The 20,139-nt window shown below is 42.2% G+C and overlaps 1 protein-coding gene across 1 annotated transcript in view; it reads left to right on the top strand.

The window, feature by feature from the left end:
- The window catches only part of hadha (hydroxyacyl-CoA dehydrogenase trifunctional multienzyme complex subunit alpha), a 59,198-nt gene extending 42,913 nt beyond the window's left edge, over positions 1–16,285 (top strand). The window contains exons 16-20 of the mRNA XM_033021412.1: positions 2,043–2,111; positions 7,250–7,445; positions 9,100–9,214; positions 12,890–13,035; positions 15,969–16,285. Coding sequence (XP_032877303.1) covers positions 2,043–2,111; positions 7,250–7,445; positions 9,100–9,214; positions 12,890–13,035; positions 15,969–16,114 — 672 coding nt within the window. The 3' untranslated portion in view covers positions 16,115–16,285. The remainder of the gene's footprint in view (positions 1–2,042; positions 2,112–7,249; positions 7,446–9,099; positions 9,215–12,889; positions 13,036–15,968) is intronic.
- Positions 16,286–20,139: the final 3,854 nt, after the last annotated feature.

A 20,139-nucleotide genomic window follows, 5' to 3' on the forward strand; every position in this document is an offset into this window, starting at 1 on the left:
TTTATTATGGGGAACAAGGAAATGGCAGAGGAGTTGTACAGGTACTTTGGATCCGTCTTCACTAAGGAGGACACAAACAATCTTCCTGATCTACTAGTGGCCAGAGGATCTGGGGTGCAGAGGAACTGAAGGAAATCCACATTAGGTAGGAAATGGTGTTGGGTATACTGATGGGACTGAAGGCTGATAAATCCCCAGGGCTTGATGGTCTGCATCCCAGGGTACTTAAGGAAGTGGTTCTAGAAATCATGGACGCATTGGTGATAATATTCCTATTTTCTATAAATTCAGGATCAGTTCCTGTGGATTGCAGGGTAGCTAATGTTATCCCACTTTTTAAGAAATGCAGGAGTGAGAAAACAGGGAATTATAGACCAGTTAGCCTGACATCGCTGGAGTCAATTATAAAAGATAAAATAGGGGAACATATGGATAGCAGTAGCAGGTCGGACTGAGTCAGCATGGATTTGCGAAGGGGAAATCATGCTTGACTAATTTTCTGGAATTTTTTGAGGATGTAACTAGGAAAATGGACAAGGGAGGACCAGTGGATGTAGTGTACCTGGACTTTCAGAAAACATTTGATAAGGTCCCACATAGAAGATTAGTGGGCAAAATGAGGGCACATGGTATTGGGGGTAGAGGTCTGACATGGATAGAAAATTGGTTTGCAGACAGGAAACAAAGAGTAGGGATTAACGGGTCCCTTTCAGAATGGCAGGCAGTGACTAGTGGGATACTGCAAGGCTCGGTGCTGGGACCGCAGCTATTTCCAATATACATCAATGATTTAGATGAAGGGATTCAAAGTAACATTAGCAAATTTGCAGATGACACAAAGCTGGGTGGCAGTGTGAACTGTGAGGAGGATGCAATGAGAATGCAGGGTGACTTGGACAGGTTGGCTGAGTGGGCAGATGCATGGCAGATGCAGTTTAATGTGGATAAATGTGAGGTTATCCACTTTGGTTGCAAAAACAGGAAGGCAGATTATTATCTAAATGGTTGGGTAAAGAGGAAGTACAATGGGATCTGGGGGTCCTTGTTCATCAGTACAGCAGGCAGTGAAGAAAGCGAATGGCATGTTGGCCTTCATAACAAGAGGAGTTGAGTATAGGAGCAAAGAGGTCCTTCTGCAGTTGTATGGGGCGCTAGTGAGACCACACCTGGAGTATTGTGTGCAGTTTTGGTCCCCTAATTTGAGGAAGGACATTCTTGCTATTGAGGGAGTGCAGCGTAGGTTTGCAAGGTTAATTCCCGGGATGGCGGGACTGTCATATGCTGAGAAAATGGAGCGGTTGGGCTTGTATACTCTGGAGTTTAGAAGGATGAGAGGATATCTTATTGAAACATAAGATTATTAAGGGTTTGGATACGCTAGAGGCAGGAAACATGTTCCCGATGTTGGGGGAGTCCAGAACCAGAGGCCACTGTTTAAGAATAAGGGGTAAGCCATTTAGAACTGAGACGAGGAAACACTTTTTCACACAGAGTTGTGAGTCTGGAATTCTCTGCCTCAGAGAGCGGTGGAGGCCGGTTCTCTGGATACTTTCAAGAGAGAGCTAGATAGGGCTCTTAAAGATAGCAGAGTCAGGGGATATGGGGAGAAGGCAGGAACGAGGTACTGATTGTGGATGATCAGCCATGATCACATTGACGAAGGGCCGTATGGCCTACTCCTGTGCCTATTGTCTAGAAGTGAAAAAATCTATTACCTTTTACAAGATATCACCTAGCTCCATTTTGTAATGCATAATTTAGATTTTTTTGTGACCTGTAAGATTGTTGAAGAACAACAAAATCAATGATCAATTATTCTGTTAATTTGAACAATGTTTTTTTGTTCTAGTGCTAACCCGGACATGGGAGCTTTTCTTCTTTTTATAAAACAGTTGAATGTTCAAAAAATAATGTGGCAAGTTTATTTTTGTTCTGAAGGAGGTTGATTACTGAAGAATATACTTTGTGTACCGTTTTGTTGGAAGGGGTAGTTTTTATAAAAACATTCTTCTATAATTGAAAATTAACTTTATTTTCTTTAGGATGGCCCTGGATTTTATACAACAAGATGTCTTGCACCTACATTGGCTGAAGCACTCAGAGTCTTGCAGGTTTGTTTAGATTGTGTTGGCTTCATTTAAAACTGGTGCTCTCCATCAGAGATTTTTTCGCAATTTAATATTAGTGTATTAAGTTTATGACTGTACAAAAATTATGAAGAAGACTTTTAATTAATTATTAATAATAAATGGAATTTTGTTTTAAACGTGAAATTATTCAGTTTTAACTTTCAAACTATGCACTGCCTAAGAAACACAGTACAGTTCGATTGTGGAGCAGTTAGATGAATTTATCACCATAAAGGTTCTTTTGGATATAACTTACAAAGTAATGATTGTGCCAGTGGATATTTAAGACTGACTGGCAATTGATTTAAGGCCAATGCAAAAATGGTTCAGTTAAGATTTTATTCTTTTTGGGTCCCCTTAAGGGTGGTATGGTGGCGCAGCGGTAGAGTTGATGCCTTACAGCGCCCGAGGCCCGGGTTCGATCCTGACTAGTGGTGCTGTCTTTACGTGTTTGCACATTCTCCCCCCGAACGCATACGTTCTCCGATTTCCTCTCACATTCCAAAGACGTACAGGTTTATAGGTAATGGGCCTTTCCCACTTGGTGATTTTTTTCGGTGACTGCCGGCGTCATATATGTGTCGCCAAAAGATGTTGAACATTTCAAAATCCAGCAGCAACAAAAAAAAATGTTTCGACACTTGAAAAAACACCGCACGTCAATACATCATCACGTCACGCCGCAAATTTTTCGGTGACATTATACGTCAGTCAATGTTGTTGGCAGTCGTCGAAAAAATCGTCGTGGGACAGGCCCTTTTATTGGTTTTGGTAAAAATTGTCTTTAGTGTACAGGATAGTGTGGGGATCGGTGGTTGTTGCGGACTGGGCGGGCCGAAGGTCCTGTTTCTGTGCTGTATCTCTAAACTAAACTATTTGTCAGAACAGATTAGTGTCTATTAGATAAACTGCACTGAACTTGCTCATGAGCAAAGTCTAGTAGCCAGTCTGCATTCTATGGTTAATAATCAACAGCATCCAAAGCAGACCAAGGGCAGCATAGTATGTATGCTGCCCACATCTGTATGTTCTGGTGATCTGAGTTCAATCCTGACCTCCAGTGCCATCTGTGAGGAATTTACACACTTTTCCTCCAACTCCACGGATTTCTACCAGATTCCTCCCACATCCCAAAGATACAAAAGTTATATGGTCACTGTTAATTTTCCTTGTATGTAGGTGAATGATAGAATCTTATGAAAGTTGATGGCAATGTGGAGAGAAAATAATTGAATTAGGATAGGGTTAATGTAAAATGAGTACTTTATGGTCAGCAGGGACAGTAGGTGAAGGGCCTTTTTTCATGCTGTATGACTGTGTCTATGTGTGTCCATGTGTGGAGTGGTAATCTGGCACATTATTCGAGGGTCATTTGCACTTTGGCCTATACTCTCTAGCATGATTGTTCGACTTTCGAGAGCAAAATGGGGATGAAAATTTGAGATGGACCATTTGCTGTCATTGAGAGTGAGTACATTGTTATAAATGGTTATATTTTTATATATTTTTATTTATTTTTTAATATTTATTTTTATATTTTTATATATAACGATGTTGCCAGGACTCAAAGCCCTGAGCTATAGGAATAGATTGAGCAGGCTAGGACTCTATTCCTTGGATCGCAGGAGGATAAGAGATGATCTTATAGAAGTGTGCAAAATCATGAAAGGAATAGATCGGGTAGATGTAGAAAGCCTCTTTCCCATAGGGGAATTAAGAACCAGGGGTCATAGGCCATAACAAGATTCTAAGGGGAGTAGGAGGCAACTGTGGCTGACAAGAGAAGTTAGGGATAGAATAAAACTAAAAGAGAAGATGTATAACACAGCAAAGAGTAGCCGGAAGCCAGAGGATTGGGAAACTTTCATAGGACAACAGAAGGAAACAAAATGGGCAATACGGGCTGAAAAGATTAAGTACGAGGGGAAGCTGGCCAGGAATATAAAGAAGGACAGTAAAAGCTTCTTTTGATATGTTAAGGAAAAAGAGTAGCAAAGTCAAATGTGGGTCCCTTGAAGGCAGACATGGGTGAAATTATTATGGGCAACAAGGAAATGGCAGAAGAGTTGAACAGGTACTTCGGATCTGTCTTCACTAAGGAAGACACAAACAATCTCCCAGAAGTACTGGAGAACAGAGGATCTAAGGGGGTAGAGGAACTGAAAGAAATTTTCATTAGGCGAGAAATAGTATTAATGTAGGTTAATGGGACTGAAGGATGATAAATCCCCTGGGCCTGATGGTCTGCATCCCAGGGTCCTCAGGGAGGTGGCTCTAGAAATAGTGGACGTATTGGTGATCATTTTCCAATGTTCAATAGATTCAGGATCGGTTCCTGTGGATTGCCGGATAATTAATGTTATCCCACTTTTCAAGAAAGGAGCGAGAGAGAAAACAGGGGAATTACAGACCAGTTAGCCTGACTTTGGTGGTGGGAAAGATGCTGGAGTCAATTATTAAAGTGGTAATAATGGGGCATTTGGATAGCAGTAAAAGAATTGGTCAAAGTCAACATGGATTTGTGAAAGGAAATTCATGCTTGACTAATCTTCTGGAATTTTTTGAGGATGTGACAAGTAAAATGGATGAAGGGGAGCCAGTGGATGTAGACTTTCAGAAAGCCTTTGATATGATCCCGCATGGGAGACCTGTGACTAAAATTAGAGCACATGGTATTGGGGGTAGGGTGTTGACGTGGATAGACAGGAAGCAAAGAGTAAGAGTGAACGGGTCCTTTTCAGAATGGTAGGCAGTGGCGAGTGGAGTGCCGCAAGGCTCGGTGTTGGGGCCGCAACTGTTTACCATATATATTAATGATTTGGAAGAGGGAATTAGGAGTAATACTAGCAAGTTTTCAGATGACACAAAGCTGGGTGGCAGTGTGAACTGTGAAGAGGATGTTATGAGGTTGCAGGGTACCCTGGACAGGTTGAGTGAGTGGGCAGATGCAGTATAATATAGATAAATGTGACATTATCCACTTTGGCGGCAAAAACAAGGGGGCAGATTATTATCTCAATGGGGTTAGGTTAGGTAAGGGGGAGGTACAGCGAGACCTGAGTGTCCTTGTACACCAGTTACTGAAAGTTGGTGTGCAGGTACAGCAGGCAGTGAAGAAAGCTAATGGAATGTTGGCCTTCATAACAAGAGGATTTCAGCATAGGAGTAAAGAGGTTTTTCTGCAGTTGTATGGGGCTCTGGTAAGACCACATCTGGAGTATTGTGTACAGTTTTGGTCTCCTAATTTGAGGAAGGACCTCCTTGTGATTGAGGCAGTGCAGCATAGGTTCACGAGATTGATACCTGGGATGGCTGGACTGTCATATGAGGAAAGATTGAAAAGACTAGGCTTGTATTCACTGGAGTTTGGAAGGATGAGAGGTGATCTTATATATCATATATATCTCACTGATATCCCCATATCTCACTGACCTCCTCTCCCCCTACCAATCCTCACGGTCCCTCAGATCCACATCAGCCGGTCTCCTCTCCATCCACAAATCCAACCTCTGCAGTTTTGGGGACAGAGCCTTCTCCAGGGCAGTTCCCAGGCTCTGGAACTCCCTCCCCCAACTGATCCGCAATTCCGTGTCCCTCACCATCTTCCAGTCCAGCCTCAAGACCCATCTCTTCACCTCAGCCTATCCTTAGCCCCACGTCCCCCTCCCTTTTCATCTGTGCTTGAATTGCCTCGTATTGTGTTTTGAATTGAATTCTGTCTTTAATTTGTGTACTAGTCATGTCTCTACTATTTATTTCATTCCGCTTACATGTTTTTCCTCTACTTGCTAAATTTTTGTAAGGTGTCCTTGAGACTCTTGAAAGGCGCCCATAAATAAAATTTATTATTATTATTATTATTATTATCTCATAGAAACATATAAAATTATAAAAGGACTGGACAAGCTAGATGCAGGCAAAATGTTCCCAATGTTGGGCGAGTCCAGAACCAGGGGCCACAGTCTTAGAATAAAGGGGAGGCCATTTAAGACTGAGGTGAGAAATAACTTTTTTCACCCAGAGTGTTGTGAATTTGTGGAATTCCCTGCCACAGAGGGCAGTGGAGGCCAAGTCACTGGATGGATTTAAGAGAGAGTTAAATACAGCTCTAGGGGCTAGTGGAATCAAGGGATATGGGGAGAAGGCAGGCACGGGTTATTGATTGGGGACGATCAGCCATGATCACAATGAATGGCGGTGCTGACTCGAAGGGCCGAATGGCCTCCTCCTGTACCTATTTTCTATGTTTTTATATTTAAGGAGAGGGTGGAAAGATTTAATAGGAATCTGAGGGATAGGTTCACACAAAGGGTGATGGGTGTATGGAACAAACTGCCAGAGGAAGTAGTTGAGGCAGGTACTATCGCAGCATGTAAGAAACATTTACACAGACACATGGATATGACAGGTAGGTGAGACATGTTGGTCGATGTGGGCACGTTGAGCAGAAGGTGCTATTTCCAAGCTCTGACTCCATGACACTATATCAAGATTAATTCAGGTAGTTTTATTACTTTTATAACATAACATATAAACAATTGAAAATATATGCAAGGTCTTACTATATACCCTGCTGTAACAGTGTTCCTTGCTTTAAATGTTTACATGCATTTATTCTTAAATTAAAATATTTCTATTTAACATTTTTTATCCAAAGCCATAATTAATATTACCAAACATTAAATGTTCACAGAAAAATTAAATCCTGTGACTTTTGTTCTGTGCTGGGTGTTTCCACTTAGGGATTGTATCAAAAAATAGGATATGTACTTGATGTTGATTACATGTGACTAAATATAAAAAAACTAGCAACTAATGTCACAAACAATATAATCTTATTTTAGTATTCCTAGTAACATATTTGTTCCAGCAAATAATGGAAAATTATTAAATTTAAGGTGACAAAAATTGGGGGATTTTGATGATACATTTTTCTTGAAGGCTATTTATGGTATTTCTCTATATTAGTTGAACTGAAACTGTGTGGAACTGAATAGATGAGCCTAATATTTCCATCTGGTAAAATAATGTTATGATGCAATGCAGCAAATATATAGTGTGCATTAACCGTGACATTCTCTGAAATGTGCACCTGATATGCAAACCATGTACATTTCTAGGAAACTGGTGATCCAAAGAAACTGGATAGACTCACAACTGCCTTCGGGTTTCCTGTAGGCACTGCCACACTGATTGATGAGGTTGGTGTTGATGTAGCAGCGCATGTTGCAGAGGATTTGGGGAGCGTCTTTGGCTCTCGAATGGCAGGTGGAAATGTTGAAATACTAAAAACTATGGTCGAGAAGGGATTTTTAGGTAAGTGAAATCAGCTATAATACAGTGCCCTCCATAATTTGTTGGATCTTTATTCCACAGTCTGGAACAAAGACCCATCATTTATTTATTTGCCTCTGTACTCCACAATTTGAGATTTGTAATTTAAAAAAAATCACGTGGTTAAAGTGCACATTGTCAGTTTGGTTTCACCATGTGGAAATTACAGCAGTGTTTATACATAGTCCCCCCCCCGTCCCCCCCGTCCCCCCCCCCCATTTCAGTGCACCATGTTTGGGACACAGCAATGTCATGTAAATGAATCTAGTCACGTTTAGTATTTTGTTGCATATCCTTTGCATGTAATGACTGCTTGAAGTCTGCGATTCATGGACATCACTGGGTGATGGGTGTCTTCTCTGGTGATGCTCTGCCAGGCCTGTATCGCAGCCATCTTTAGCTTATGCTTGTTTTGGACGGTCAGATCAGGTGATTGACGGCCACTCAAAAATTGACAATTTTTAGCTTTGGAAAAACTCCTTTGTTGCTTTAACAGTGTATTTGGGATCATTGGCTTGCTGTAGAATGAACCACCAGCCAATGAGTTTTGAGGCATTTGTTTGAATTTGAGCAGATAGGATGTGTCTGTACACTTCAGAATTAATTATGCTACTACAATCAGCAGTTGTATCATCAATGAAGATAAGTGAGCCAGTACCTTCAGCAGGCATACATGCCCAGGCCATAACACCCCCACCACCGTGTTTCACATATGAGGTGGTATGCTTTGGATAGTGGGTAGTTCCTTCTCTCCTGCTTGGTGTCTATTTAACAATTGTTTGATTCCCCTTGCACCTAACTGTGTCACAGTATACAGTCAAGTTTTGGAGTTGAGGTTCTGTTTTGTATCAAGAATAAATCTGGACCTTAATATCAGCCGATTCTTTCATAATTGACCAGCTGGTTTATTTTCCAGTTTTCTTTGCTGTTGCTTTTGTAACGACTTTTTGCATCTATTGTTTTTGGAAGAATCTGTTATCTATATATTCATCCTTAAATATGTCACTGTCATTTCAACGAAAATCATACTGGTCCTGACATCCTAAATTGATTCCCGTGTCCTTGCATTGATATCAATGCTCGGTTTACACTAATACTTTACTGCAAGCTATCAAATAAAGTTTTTTGCACTTTCCTTTGTTATCATTTTGCAATGTTGATCCTCTACCTTTATCACAGCAGCTTATGATGTACTCAAATGATCAAATCATTTATTTCTATTTAAAACCTTTTGTTCATACAACAAAAATAAGTGAATTCTATCCCTTTTCTTTCCTAACAACACAATCTTTCACTGCTTATTCATGAAAAAGACTGACTACGACTCTCTTTGTACTTCTACTAGCTCTGAGAAACTCTGTTGTCAGAGCTACATCATTCCATGGCTTCCTCTCTGTTGCCTCTTCCATTTCATGTAATCTTCTCCTTTCACACAGAAAATTATTAGATGACTTTATGAATTTATAATTAGGTTTATTATGAAGAGGAATTATTCATGTTAGATGAGTGGTATACGAAGATGCCCAATTTAAAAATAAAAAATATAAATAAAGTACTGTATTACCATTTATGTCCATGGTTCATATATTTATTGGAAACAATGGATTCAAATCCACTTTTAAATTTGCTTTTTCAGGTCGTAAGGCTGGCAAAGGTTGCTATCTTTACCAGCCAGGTGTAAGGGCCAAAAATGTGAATCCAGGTGCTAAGGAAATAATGGAACGCTTCAAAATCCCTTCAAACCCTGAAACGTAAGTAAAATGCAAAATATTTTATGAATCCTTCAAATATATCAAAGACACCTCAATAACCTTCAATTCCTAGACTTCCATCGCCTTCTCTTTACCATGGATGTCCAGTCCCTTTACACCTCCGTCCCCCACCAGGACTCAATACCCTTGAGTTCTTCCTTGAACAGAGATCCAATCAGTTTCCCTCTGCTAACACTCTCCTCCACCTGGCGGAACTTGTCCTCGCACTTTTGACTCCTCTCTTTAATATAGGCAGTACCTCCTCTTTGGTATAGTCATGGGCACTCACATGAGCCCCAACTATACCTCCCTTTTTGTTTGTTACATCAAACAGTTTAGTATTTATTATTCTCCTTGTTCCAAATGTATATTGGCACCATCCCCATCTCTTTCTCCGCTATATTAATCACTGCATCGGGGTTGCCTCCTGCACCCGTGCAGACTCGTTGATTAATTAATTTTACCACTGACTTCTACCCTGCCCTCACATTCACTTATTCTATCTCGGACATCATTTCTTGATCTCTCTGTCTCCATCATGTGGACAGAGTATTGACTGAAGATAGACACAAAATGCTGGAGTAACTCAGTGGGACAGGTAGCATCTCTGGAAAGAAGGAATGGTTGACGTTTTGGGTCGAGACCCTTCTTCAAACTGAGAGTCGGGGAGAGGAACACACTTAGATAAGAAAGGGTAAGGTGTGAAAATGAGACATCAAATTGGGAGTAGGGGATAGAGTCCTTGCAGGGGGCAGGGTGGGAAGAAGTGTAGGCTAGATAGCTGTTGTAGTCAGTAGGTTTATAATAGATGTCAGTCGATAGTCTATCTCCTGTGATGGAGACGGTGAGATCAAGAAATGGGTGGGAGATGATCCAAGTGAATTTAAGTGCAGGATGGGAATTAGTAGTGAGGTTTACTACAAATCCACCGAGTTCCAGTTATCTGGACTACACTTCTTCCTACCCTGCCTCTTACAAAAATGTTTTCCTGTACGTTCTCCATCCCCATCACATCTGCTCCGAAGATGAGGCTTTCCATTCGAGAACATCCCCTTTCTTCAGTAAACATGGTTTTCCCACGCTGCCACAGATGGATCCCGCACCCAAGTCTCCTCTAGTTCTGCTCTCCGTTCCATCCTCTGAGACGGAACAAGGATAGAGTTCTTCTGGTCCTTATCCTTCACCCCCACCTGCCTTTGCATCCAATGCATAATTCTCTGACATTTCCGCCATCATCAACATGATGCCACCACAGGTAACATCTTCCCAACCCCAAACTGTTCTGCCTTCTGTAGAACCTGCTCCCTCTGCAACTCCTTGGTTCGCTCATTCCTTCCCACGAAAAACATCCCCTCTGCAAGTACTTTCCCCAATAATCGTAGGAGGTGTAATTTGTCCCTCTACCTTCTCCCTCAGCCATCCAGGGACCCCATTACACCAGATTAAATACTTCACTGGTTTTCATTTCTTCACCCCTCCCCATGACAATAGACAATAGATGCAGGAGTAGGCCATTTGGCCCTTCGAGCCAGCACCGCCATTCAATGTGATCATGGCTGATCATCCCCAATCAGCACCCTGTTCCTGCCTTCTCCCCATGTCACCTGACTGCTATTTTAAGAGCCCTATCTAGCTCTCTCTTGAAAGCATCCAGAGAACCTGCCTCCACCGCCCTCTGAGGCAGAGAATTCCACAGACTCACCACTCTTTGTGAGAAAAAGTGTTTCCTCGTCTCTGTTCTAAATGGCTTACTCCTTATTCTTAAACTGCGGCCCCTGGTTCTGGACTCCCCCAACATCGGGAACATGTTTCCTGCCTAGCGTGTCCAAGCCCTTAATAATCTTATATATTTCAATGAGATACCTCTCATCCTTCCAAACTCCAGAGTGTACAAGCCCAGCTGCTCCATTCTCTCAGCATATGACAGTCCCGCCATCCCGGGAATTAACCTTGTAAACCTACGCTGCACTCCCTCAATAGCAAGAATGTCCTTCCTCAAATTAGAGGACCAAAACTGCACACAATACTCCAGGTGTGGTCTCACTAGGGCTCTGTACAACTGCAAAAGGACCTCTTTGCTCCTATATTCGATTCCTCTTGTTATCAAGGCCAACATGCCATTCGCTTTCTTCACTGCCTGCTGTACCTGCATGCTTACTTTCATAGACTGATGTACAAGGACCCTCAGATCCCGTTGTACCACCCCTTTCCCCAACTTGACGCCATTTAGATAGTAATCTGCCTTCCTGTTTTTGCTACCAAAGTGGATAACCACACATTTATCCGCATTAAACTTCATATGCCTACTCCCCCAACCTGTCCAAGTCACCCTGCATTCTGATAGCATCCTCCTCACAGTTCATACTGCCACCCAGCTTTGTGTCATCTGCAAATTTGCTAATGGCCATGTCTTGAGCTGCTGAGCCTTTTGCTCTGGAATTCTCTCACAAATTCCTCAACCCCTCCACATCTTCCTGCATTAAGATGCTTCTTACTCTGCTATTGTTCCCCAGTTCCAATATATTTGCCAATGCCCTTGTGAAGTGCCTTAAAATAATTATGTGAATGTAAATTGTCAATAAGTGGATGTTTAATTTGTTTAAATACAACTGGCTCTAAATACAGTTTTCATCTGTTAATTATTAGATGTAGAAACCTGCAGGTAGCCACCATGTTTTTCCTATCGCAGTAAGTTTGTCCAAGGAACAAATTGAACAGTTTCATACAATACTTGAAGTCCTAGAGCTATCCAGCACAGAAACGGGTCTTTCAGCCCACCTTGTCCATGCAGACCAAGTGTCGTACTGGGCTAGTCCATGTGCTTGCATTTGGCTAATAGAACACTAAGCCCTTTCCATATATCTGTTCAAATGTCTTATAGAAGTTGCAACTGTATCTGCTTCTATAGCTTCCTCCAACTGCTCATTCCAGATACGAACAACACTGAGTGAAAAAGTCAGTCCCTCTTAAATCTCTCACCTTAAGACTATGTTCTCTAGTTTTGAAATCATCTACCCTGGGGTAAAATACTGTTGGTGTTCAGTTTATCCATGCCCCTCATGATTCTGTGTATACCTCAATAAGGTAATTCCTCCACCATCTATGGTGAAAGGTGATGCAAGTATTTTTGCAAGGGCCTCCTCAATTTCCTCCCTAGTTTCTTGCAAGGTGTGAGGATGCACGTGGCCAGCTTCTGGGGATTTATACACTTTAATATAGGCAGTACTTCCTCTTTGGTAAATTGCATCTGATGTCAGACATCACAACTCCTATGCCTCAATTCCGGAGCTTACATGACGTTCTCCTCAGTAGCAACAGATGGGAAATATTCATATAAACACCTCCCCAACTCTGACAGAAAAAACCCCATACTGATCTTCAAGGAGACGTATTCTTTCAGTCACTTACCCCACATCAGTCCCAAATAGGAGGTTCCAGTGTTGCACCCTCTCTAATAAGGCTCTCGATTTTAATTTTCCCCTCATTATATTTCAATCCTATTTTATGGGTTTCTAAATTTTTCCCCATCTTGGGGTCTGCCTCTAATTCTGGAAATATTATATATTTTCTCTCAATTTGGTATTGTCCTTAATTTCATCAGTTGGCGTCAGAGGAATCATCCTTATAGGGTCTTTATTTTGTAAAGAAGTTTACTAATTTTGTTTTTCACCGTAGTTCCACAGATGAAGATATTCAAATGCGTTTGGTGTCGAGATTTGTGAATGAGGCAGTATTGTGCCTTCAAGAAGAAATATTAAGTAATCCAATTGAAGGAGATATTGGAGCTGTTTTTGGCCTGGGGTTCCCACCGCGCCTTGGAGGTAAAGTTTTTTTTTTTCTTAAATCGGACTTTTCTGGGGTAGTGTAATTTTGAAAAAAAGAATGCTGGCAATGCGTGAGCTCTGGACAACGTTGTTTTCAACTGCTCGTCAAATATTCAATTTGATATTTCAAAATATTTATTGATGACATTTTAGATTCAGCAAATGCATTTTGGTTGATATGCAAACTGTTTGATCTTTAGATTTTTTTTCTGAATGCAAAATGTTACTTAATGTTTAAAATATTGTAGGCAAATACTGTTGAAACTAAATCTTAAAAAATCATTGCATCAAATTTTAAATCTATACATCAAATCATAATAACATGATTTGTATTGACCATTCCCAATTTGAATAGATGATGCCATAGAGGTGTCTATAATTCTATTGGAGTGGAAGAAACAATGTGACAGCTATGGGGGAAAAATCAGCTACTACAAAAGACAAATACTAGGACTCATCTAAATGCAATTTTCACAACATATTAATCACATCTGAAATTAACGTTTTGTTTTAAAGAAGAAAATTAATGTTGGTTTTAACAAGCCAATTTTAACCTGACAAGTTTCCCTGGGGGATCTTCCCCACAACTCATAATTACCTGCCCTGCCAAACTACATAATTTAAGGTACACAAAATTGCTGGAGGAACTCAGCGGGTGCAGCAGCATCTATGGAGCGAAGGAAATAGGCGACGTTTCGGGCCGAAGAAACGTCGCCTATTTCCTTCGCTCCATAGATGCTGCTGCACCCGCTGAGTTCCTCCAGCAATTTTGTGTACCTTCGATATTCCAGCATCTGCAGTTCCCTTTTGAATACATAATTTAAGGTAAGGGGTCTGCCGGTCAATCTGAACCAGTGAGAAAGACACCATGGTACCTTCGATTTTCCAGCACCTGCAGTTCCTTCTTAAACAGAAAGACACCATCCCTCTCCTCTTCCACCCTCTCAACTGGCTACTTGGTCTTCTTCTGTAAAAAAAATATCCAATTCAGTTAAAATCATTATACAGGTGCACAACCTTTTATCCGAAGATCCAAATAACGAAAACCTCCGAATAGCGGCCATTTTTTCGGTCCTTGAAGAAAGGTCCTTGAAAACGTTCACCGAGGGCGGCCCGCAGAGGTGACAGTGGAACCTCCGGTCGGTCCTCGAAGAAAGGGGAACTAAATCCCCATTCATAAAAGAGAAGATGAGGGTATATTGCGCGGGAGGGTTAATAATTGACAATATGCTGCTGCCTGCCCGCTGAATTAAAAAGTTCCCATGGTAGACTCACGATATACAGTGTTTCGTGAGTCTTGCGTGGGAACTTTTTAACTCAGCGGGCAGGCAGCAGCAGATTGTCGCTCGCTTCAGTATCACCCCACCTACACCCCTCTGCTTCCCGGCCATGTGTGTGACCCCTTCCCTCCCCTCTCCAGCTCCCCGCCCATTGCACCGGCGCGGGGGCTTTGCACTGTCTTCACGTCGGCGATTGCAGCAGGACCGTGTCAGGACCAATTGGACACTGACCACCAGGCCCACCGCAAGCACGGAGATCCCAGAGACCCACAGCCAACAGCAGCCCAGCCCAGCCCCACTCCAACTACAGAGGAACCTGGGTTGCGGATGACGGGGCGCAGCTCGGGGCGTCGTAGGGGCCCATCGGGGAGCGGCCACTCAAAGCCACGCCGGGAGAGTAGGGCCCTGCCCCGGTCTTGATGTTGGAGCCCCCGGCGGGCGCTAGCAAGTCCGCGGCAATTTACAGCCGCGCCGGGCGTTGTAAGGCCCCCCTCCAGGTCACTCTCAACCTCTATGATGTTTGCTCTCAACCCCGTAATTCGGGCGGGAGAAGTCGCCGCTGCCGGTGCCCCGCAAAGCAGTCTCCCACCGGAGACCCGCGAGCTCCCGGTGTCACCATCCACCGGAGTCGGGTCGCAGCAGCTCGCCCCCGCAACTCTCCACGCTCCGAAGCTGGCTAGCTCCACGGAGGTAGGTCCGTAGGTCCACAGCTCCCACCGCCGCCCACCGACCCCCAGGCCCACTGCAAGCACGGAGATCCCAGAGACCCACAGCCAGCAGCAACTCCAGCCCAGCCCCGCTCCGCTCCAACTCCAGAGGAACACGTAGGGGCAGAAGCTGATGGTGTGCAAGGTACGTCTTGTTCTTGGGGTGGCGGATGAGGGGGCGCAGCTCGGGCTGTGGGCGAACTGCCACTTGTCGCTGTAGCGGCCAAAGATCATAGAGGAGCTCCTCTATGATCTTTGGTAGCGGCCCATCGGGGAGCGGATTCCTCTGGAGTTGGAGGGGGAGGGGGGTATAGTGCTGTTTGATCGCCCCCTGCTATCCCAGGGACAGGGAGTCACAGCGGCTTTTTAGACTGGTGGGCAATCACTTCCAAAGTTCTGCCCACACAGTCAGTACACTTCTCCTACACTGTATTTCATACAAACATTTATTCTGCAAGAAAAAACGACATTGAAGACTCAAACTCGCGATCGAGTAACTGCCAGGATCAAGGCGCAAACTCGCGACCTTGCGGATATGAGCCGAGCACTCTACCACTGAGCCAGCCATTAAAATCTACGCTAAAAAAATTCCATTCCGAAGACCGACAAATTCTGAATTACGAAAAGTGTCTGGTCCCAAGGCTTTCGGATAAAAGGTTGTGCACCTGTAGTGTAAACTTGGTTGTGTGTAAAACAAAACTCTTCAATGATGGACAAAAGGAAATCGGGGATCCACAAGATGAGGAATGCTAGATTTGAGGGTTATAAACTTGGTAAGAGTTTTCATCTATTTTTGTAAGTAAAATTAATTTCATTGTAAGTTCATGACTGATGCATAATAAATCAGCATTTATTCTATTGAACAATAATAGCATAAAATTAAGTATCAGCCCTGATATTATTCATATTGCAACTAATTGTTATGGGATTTCATTCTCTTTAGGACCTTTCAAATTTGTAGATTCCTATGGAGCAAGCAAACTGGTTGACAAGCTGTTAAAATATGAAAATGTTTTTGGTGCTGAGTTCACACCTTGCCAGATGCTGCTGGACTATGCCAAGGATGAAAGCAAGAAATTCCGTCACTAAAATAAGTTTCTACTTTTATTTACATAACAAAATTAAATCATTAAACATGTACATAATTGCTGAATGTGACCGCTCTAAAAAGGTTGCAATTAGGCTTCTCTTGTATACATGATCTAGTTTTATCTGAACTATTGATTTATTTCATATTAAATGACGTGCAGTCTAAACTCGTGGATGTTTCAGTCAGTTTTGATTAGTGCCTTCAATCACAATTTATTAGGTATTACTTCTACATATTAAACACTGCTGTTCAATTTTGTACTTAATTTTAAATGTTTTTCTGTGGAGCCAGGTACATTCATAGCAGTTTTGTCTACTTTTTAAGGTAGCAATAAAGCTATTCCAATGCTATGTTTTAATAATCTAAAAAAAACACTATTGTTTTCCCCTTGGTAGCTAAATTGGCATAGTCATGTTTAGAAGTAACATTTTGAGTTGGTAATCTCAGTTGAAGATAATTCTCTTCTCTTACTAACCAGTAATAACAGTAATATTCCAATTTGGCAAATACCATTTGAATTTAAATAAGAATGTTTAATTTATATTGAGCAGACAAGCTACAAAAAGCTTATCCATTGTTTATTTTGAGGTGAAGTAGATATGGCAAGATCTGATCCTATCACTGAATTAAAAACATTCCAAACCCAAAACGGTGGTTTAGCCTAATCATAAACCCCAGTTTTATCATGATTACAACTTTAAGAGAAAATAGCATTAATTAACATTCCCACCTTTCCTGAAAAATGTGTACTGTTATTAGTTATTGTCACGAATGCTGAGGTATACGGATTTGTTTGTTTGTTTTGTTTACATGCTACCTAATTAAATTAGATCATACTATCACACTGCACACCAGTTCAATAGGGAGTGCAAAGAGGAAAATACCAGAGTGCAGAATATAGTTTTACAGCATTGTAGCTTTTCAGAGAAAAAGCCCAGTATCTGCAATGAAGACAAGTTTGAAGATCAGATTAACTAGTAACTTATGGGAAGACTGTTCAGTTGTCTAATAAGAGGGGAAGAAAGTCTTGCTGGCAGAAATCTGCTGGCAGAATGTACTCTCGTGTTGCATTGGGACTTCTCTAAGACCAATGTGGACACCTCCCGTTGTCTCTTCTCAACCATCTATTTCAAGATTAAAGGCCGATAAATCCCCAGGGCCAGATAGGCTGCATCCCAGGGTACTTAAGGAAGTAGCCCCAGAAATAGTGGATGCATTAGTGATAATTTTTCAATACTCTTTAGATTCTGGAGTAGTTCCTGAGGATTGGAGGGTAGCTAATGTAACCCCACTTTTTTAAAAGGGAGGGGGAGAGAAAATGGGGAATTACAGACCAGTTAGTCTAACATCGGTAGTGGAGAAACTGCTAGAGTCAGTTATTAAAGATGGGATAGCAGCACATTTGGAAAGTGGTGAAATCATAGGGCAAAGTCAGCATGGATTTATGAAAGGTAAATCATGTCTGACGAATCTTATAGAATTTTTCGAGGATGTAACTAGTAGAGTGGATAAGGGAGAACCAGTGGATGTGTTATATCTGGACTTTCAGAAGGCGTTCAGAAAGAGATTAGTATACAAACTTAAAGCACACGGTATTGGGGGTTCAGTATTGATGTGGATAGAGAACTGGCTGGCAGACAGGATGCAAAGAGTAGGAGTAAACGGGTCCTTTTCAGGATGGCAGGCAGTGACTAGTGGGGTACCGCAAGGCTCAGTGCTGAGACCCCAGCTATTTACAATATATATTAATAATTTGGACGAGGGAATTGAATGCAACATCTCCAAGTTTGCGGATGACACGAAGCTGGGGGGCAGTGTTAGCTGTGAGGAGGATGCTAGGAGGCTGCAAGGTGACTTGAATAGGCTGGGTGAGTGGGCAAATGCATGGCAGATGCAGTATAATGTGGATAAATGTGAGGTTATCCACTTTGGTGGCAAAAACAGGAAAGTAGACTATTATCTGAATGGTGGCCGATTAGGAAAAGGGGAGATGCAACGAGACCTGGGTGTCATGGTACACCAGTCATTGAAAGTAGGCATGCAGGTGCAGCAGGCAGTGAAGAAAGCGAATGGTATGTTAGCATTCATAGCAAAAGGATTTGAGTATAGGAGCAGGGAGGTTCTACTGCAGTTGCACAGGGTCTTGGTGAGACCACACCTGGAGTATTGCATACAGTTTTGGTCTCCTAATCTGAGGAAAGACATTCTTGCCATAGAGGGAGTACAGAGAAGGTTCACCTGACTGATTCCTGGGATGTCAGGACTTTCATATGATGAAAGGCTGGATAGACTCGGTTTGTACTCGCTAGAATTTAGAAGATTGAGGGGGGATCTTATAGAAACTTACAAAATTCTTAAGGGGTTGGACAGGCTAGATGCAGGAAGATTGTTCCCTATGTTGGGGAAGTCCAGAACAAGGGGTCATAGTTTAAGGATAAGGGGGAAATCTTTTAGGATCGAGATGAGAAAAACATTTTTCACGCAGTGGTGAATCTGTGGAATTCTCTGCCACAGAAGGTAGTTGAGGCCAGTTCATTGGCTATATTTAAGAGGGAGTTAGATGTGGCCCTTGTGGCTAAAGGGATCAGGGGGTATGGAGAGAAGGCAGGTACGGGATACTGAGTTGGATGATCAGCCATGATCATATTGAATGGCGGTGCAGGCTCGAAGGGCCGAATGGCCTACTCGTGCACCTATATTCTATGTTTCTATGTATGCAAGTCAAACTGCTTTGTTACAAAGTCTGAGAAATACTTTTTTGGCTCAAGGCCTGCTAATTTCTGATTTTGAATTTGTCATGGACTTTCCTCTTGCCTTTGATCTCCCAATGTCACACAACATCCTTCCCCGTCTTGTATGAAATTTTCTCCTGAACTGCTAAAGTTACTTTCAAAACTGCTATCCTTGACTCTCCACGAAAAACCCAACATCTGAATTGGCAAATTACCATCCCACCTTGAATATATTGTCATTTCCCAAATCTACACTCCTCTGTCTCCAGAATACTCTCCAGCTGTGAGAGGGATTGATTTGTTTCTACTCTCATGGCCATTATCTCTGTCACTATCCATTTTTCTGACTGATACATCTTTGCCCCTCTATGATCTATCATGAGACCCCTACTTATTCACTTGCTATCCTTCAGCATGGAATATAGAAGAGAAAGGGCCCTTCTGTCTACAATGTTTGTGCCAAGTCATACTAATCTCCTCTGCCTGCACGTGATCCATATCACTTTATTCCCTGCATATCCATCAGCCTATCTAAAAGCCTCTTAAATACTACTCTCATATCTGCCTTCCAGGCACCCCCACTCTGTTTAAAAAAACTAAAAAAAAAATTAAAAAAACTTGCCCCATGCATATTCTTTAAACTTACCCCCTCTGACATTAAAGCAATGCCCTCAAGTCTTCAACCTATACACCCTGGGAAAAATATGTTGTATACCCTATCCACGCCTCTCATAATTTTATAAAATGTTATCAGGTCTCCCCTCCATCTCTGATATGCAAGAGAAAACAATCCAAATTAGTGCAATCTCTCCTACTAGCTAATACCCTCTAATTCATGCATAATAAACCTCTTCTGCACCCTCTCCAAAGCCTGCACATCCTTTCTGTAATGAGATGACCTGAACTGCGCACAATGCTCCTAATCAATGTACTATAAAGCTGCAACGTGACTTACTGACTGACCCCTGTGGCCCAACTGATGAAGGTAAGCATACCATGCATCTTTACCACTCCACTTTCAGGGAATGACGGACTTGGACCCCAATATCCTGCTGTACATCATTGCTGTTCAGGATGTCGTATTAACTGGAGACTATTCCGCTTACATTCAACATCCAAAAGTGCAACATCTCATACTTCCTCAAATTAAACTCCATCTGCCATTTCTACAGCTGTATACTTTGACAACCTTTCTCACAGTTTACAACTCCACCAATTTAGGCAGTCTAAAGAGGAAGCCTACTGCAGCTGGGATGCAGACCTCTACAGATAGGCCAAGTACAAGCTGAGAA

Source organism: Amblyraja radiata, chromosome 5 (genome assembly GCF_010909765.2).
Source record: "Amblyraja radiata isolate CabotCenter1 chromosome 5, sAmbRad1.1.pri, whole genome shotgun sequence".
Taxonomy (NCBI): Eukaryota; Metazoa; Chordata; class Chondrichthyes; order Rajiformes; family Rajidae; genus Amblyraja; species Amblyraja radiata.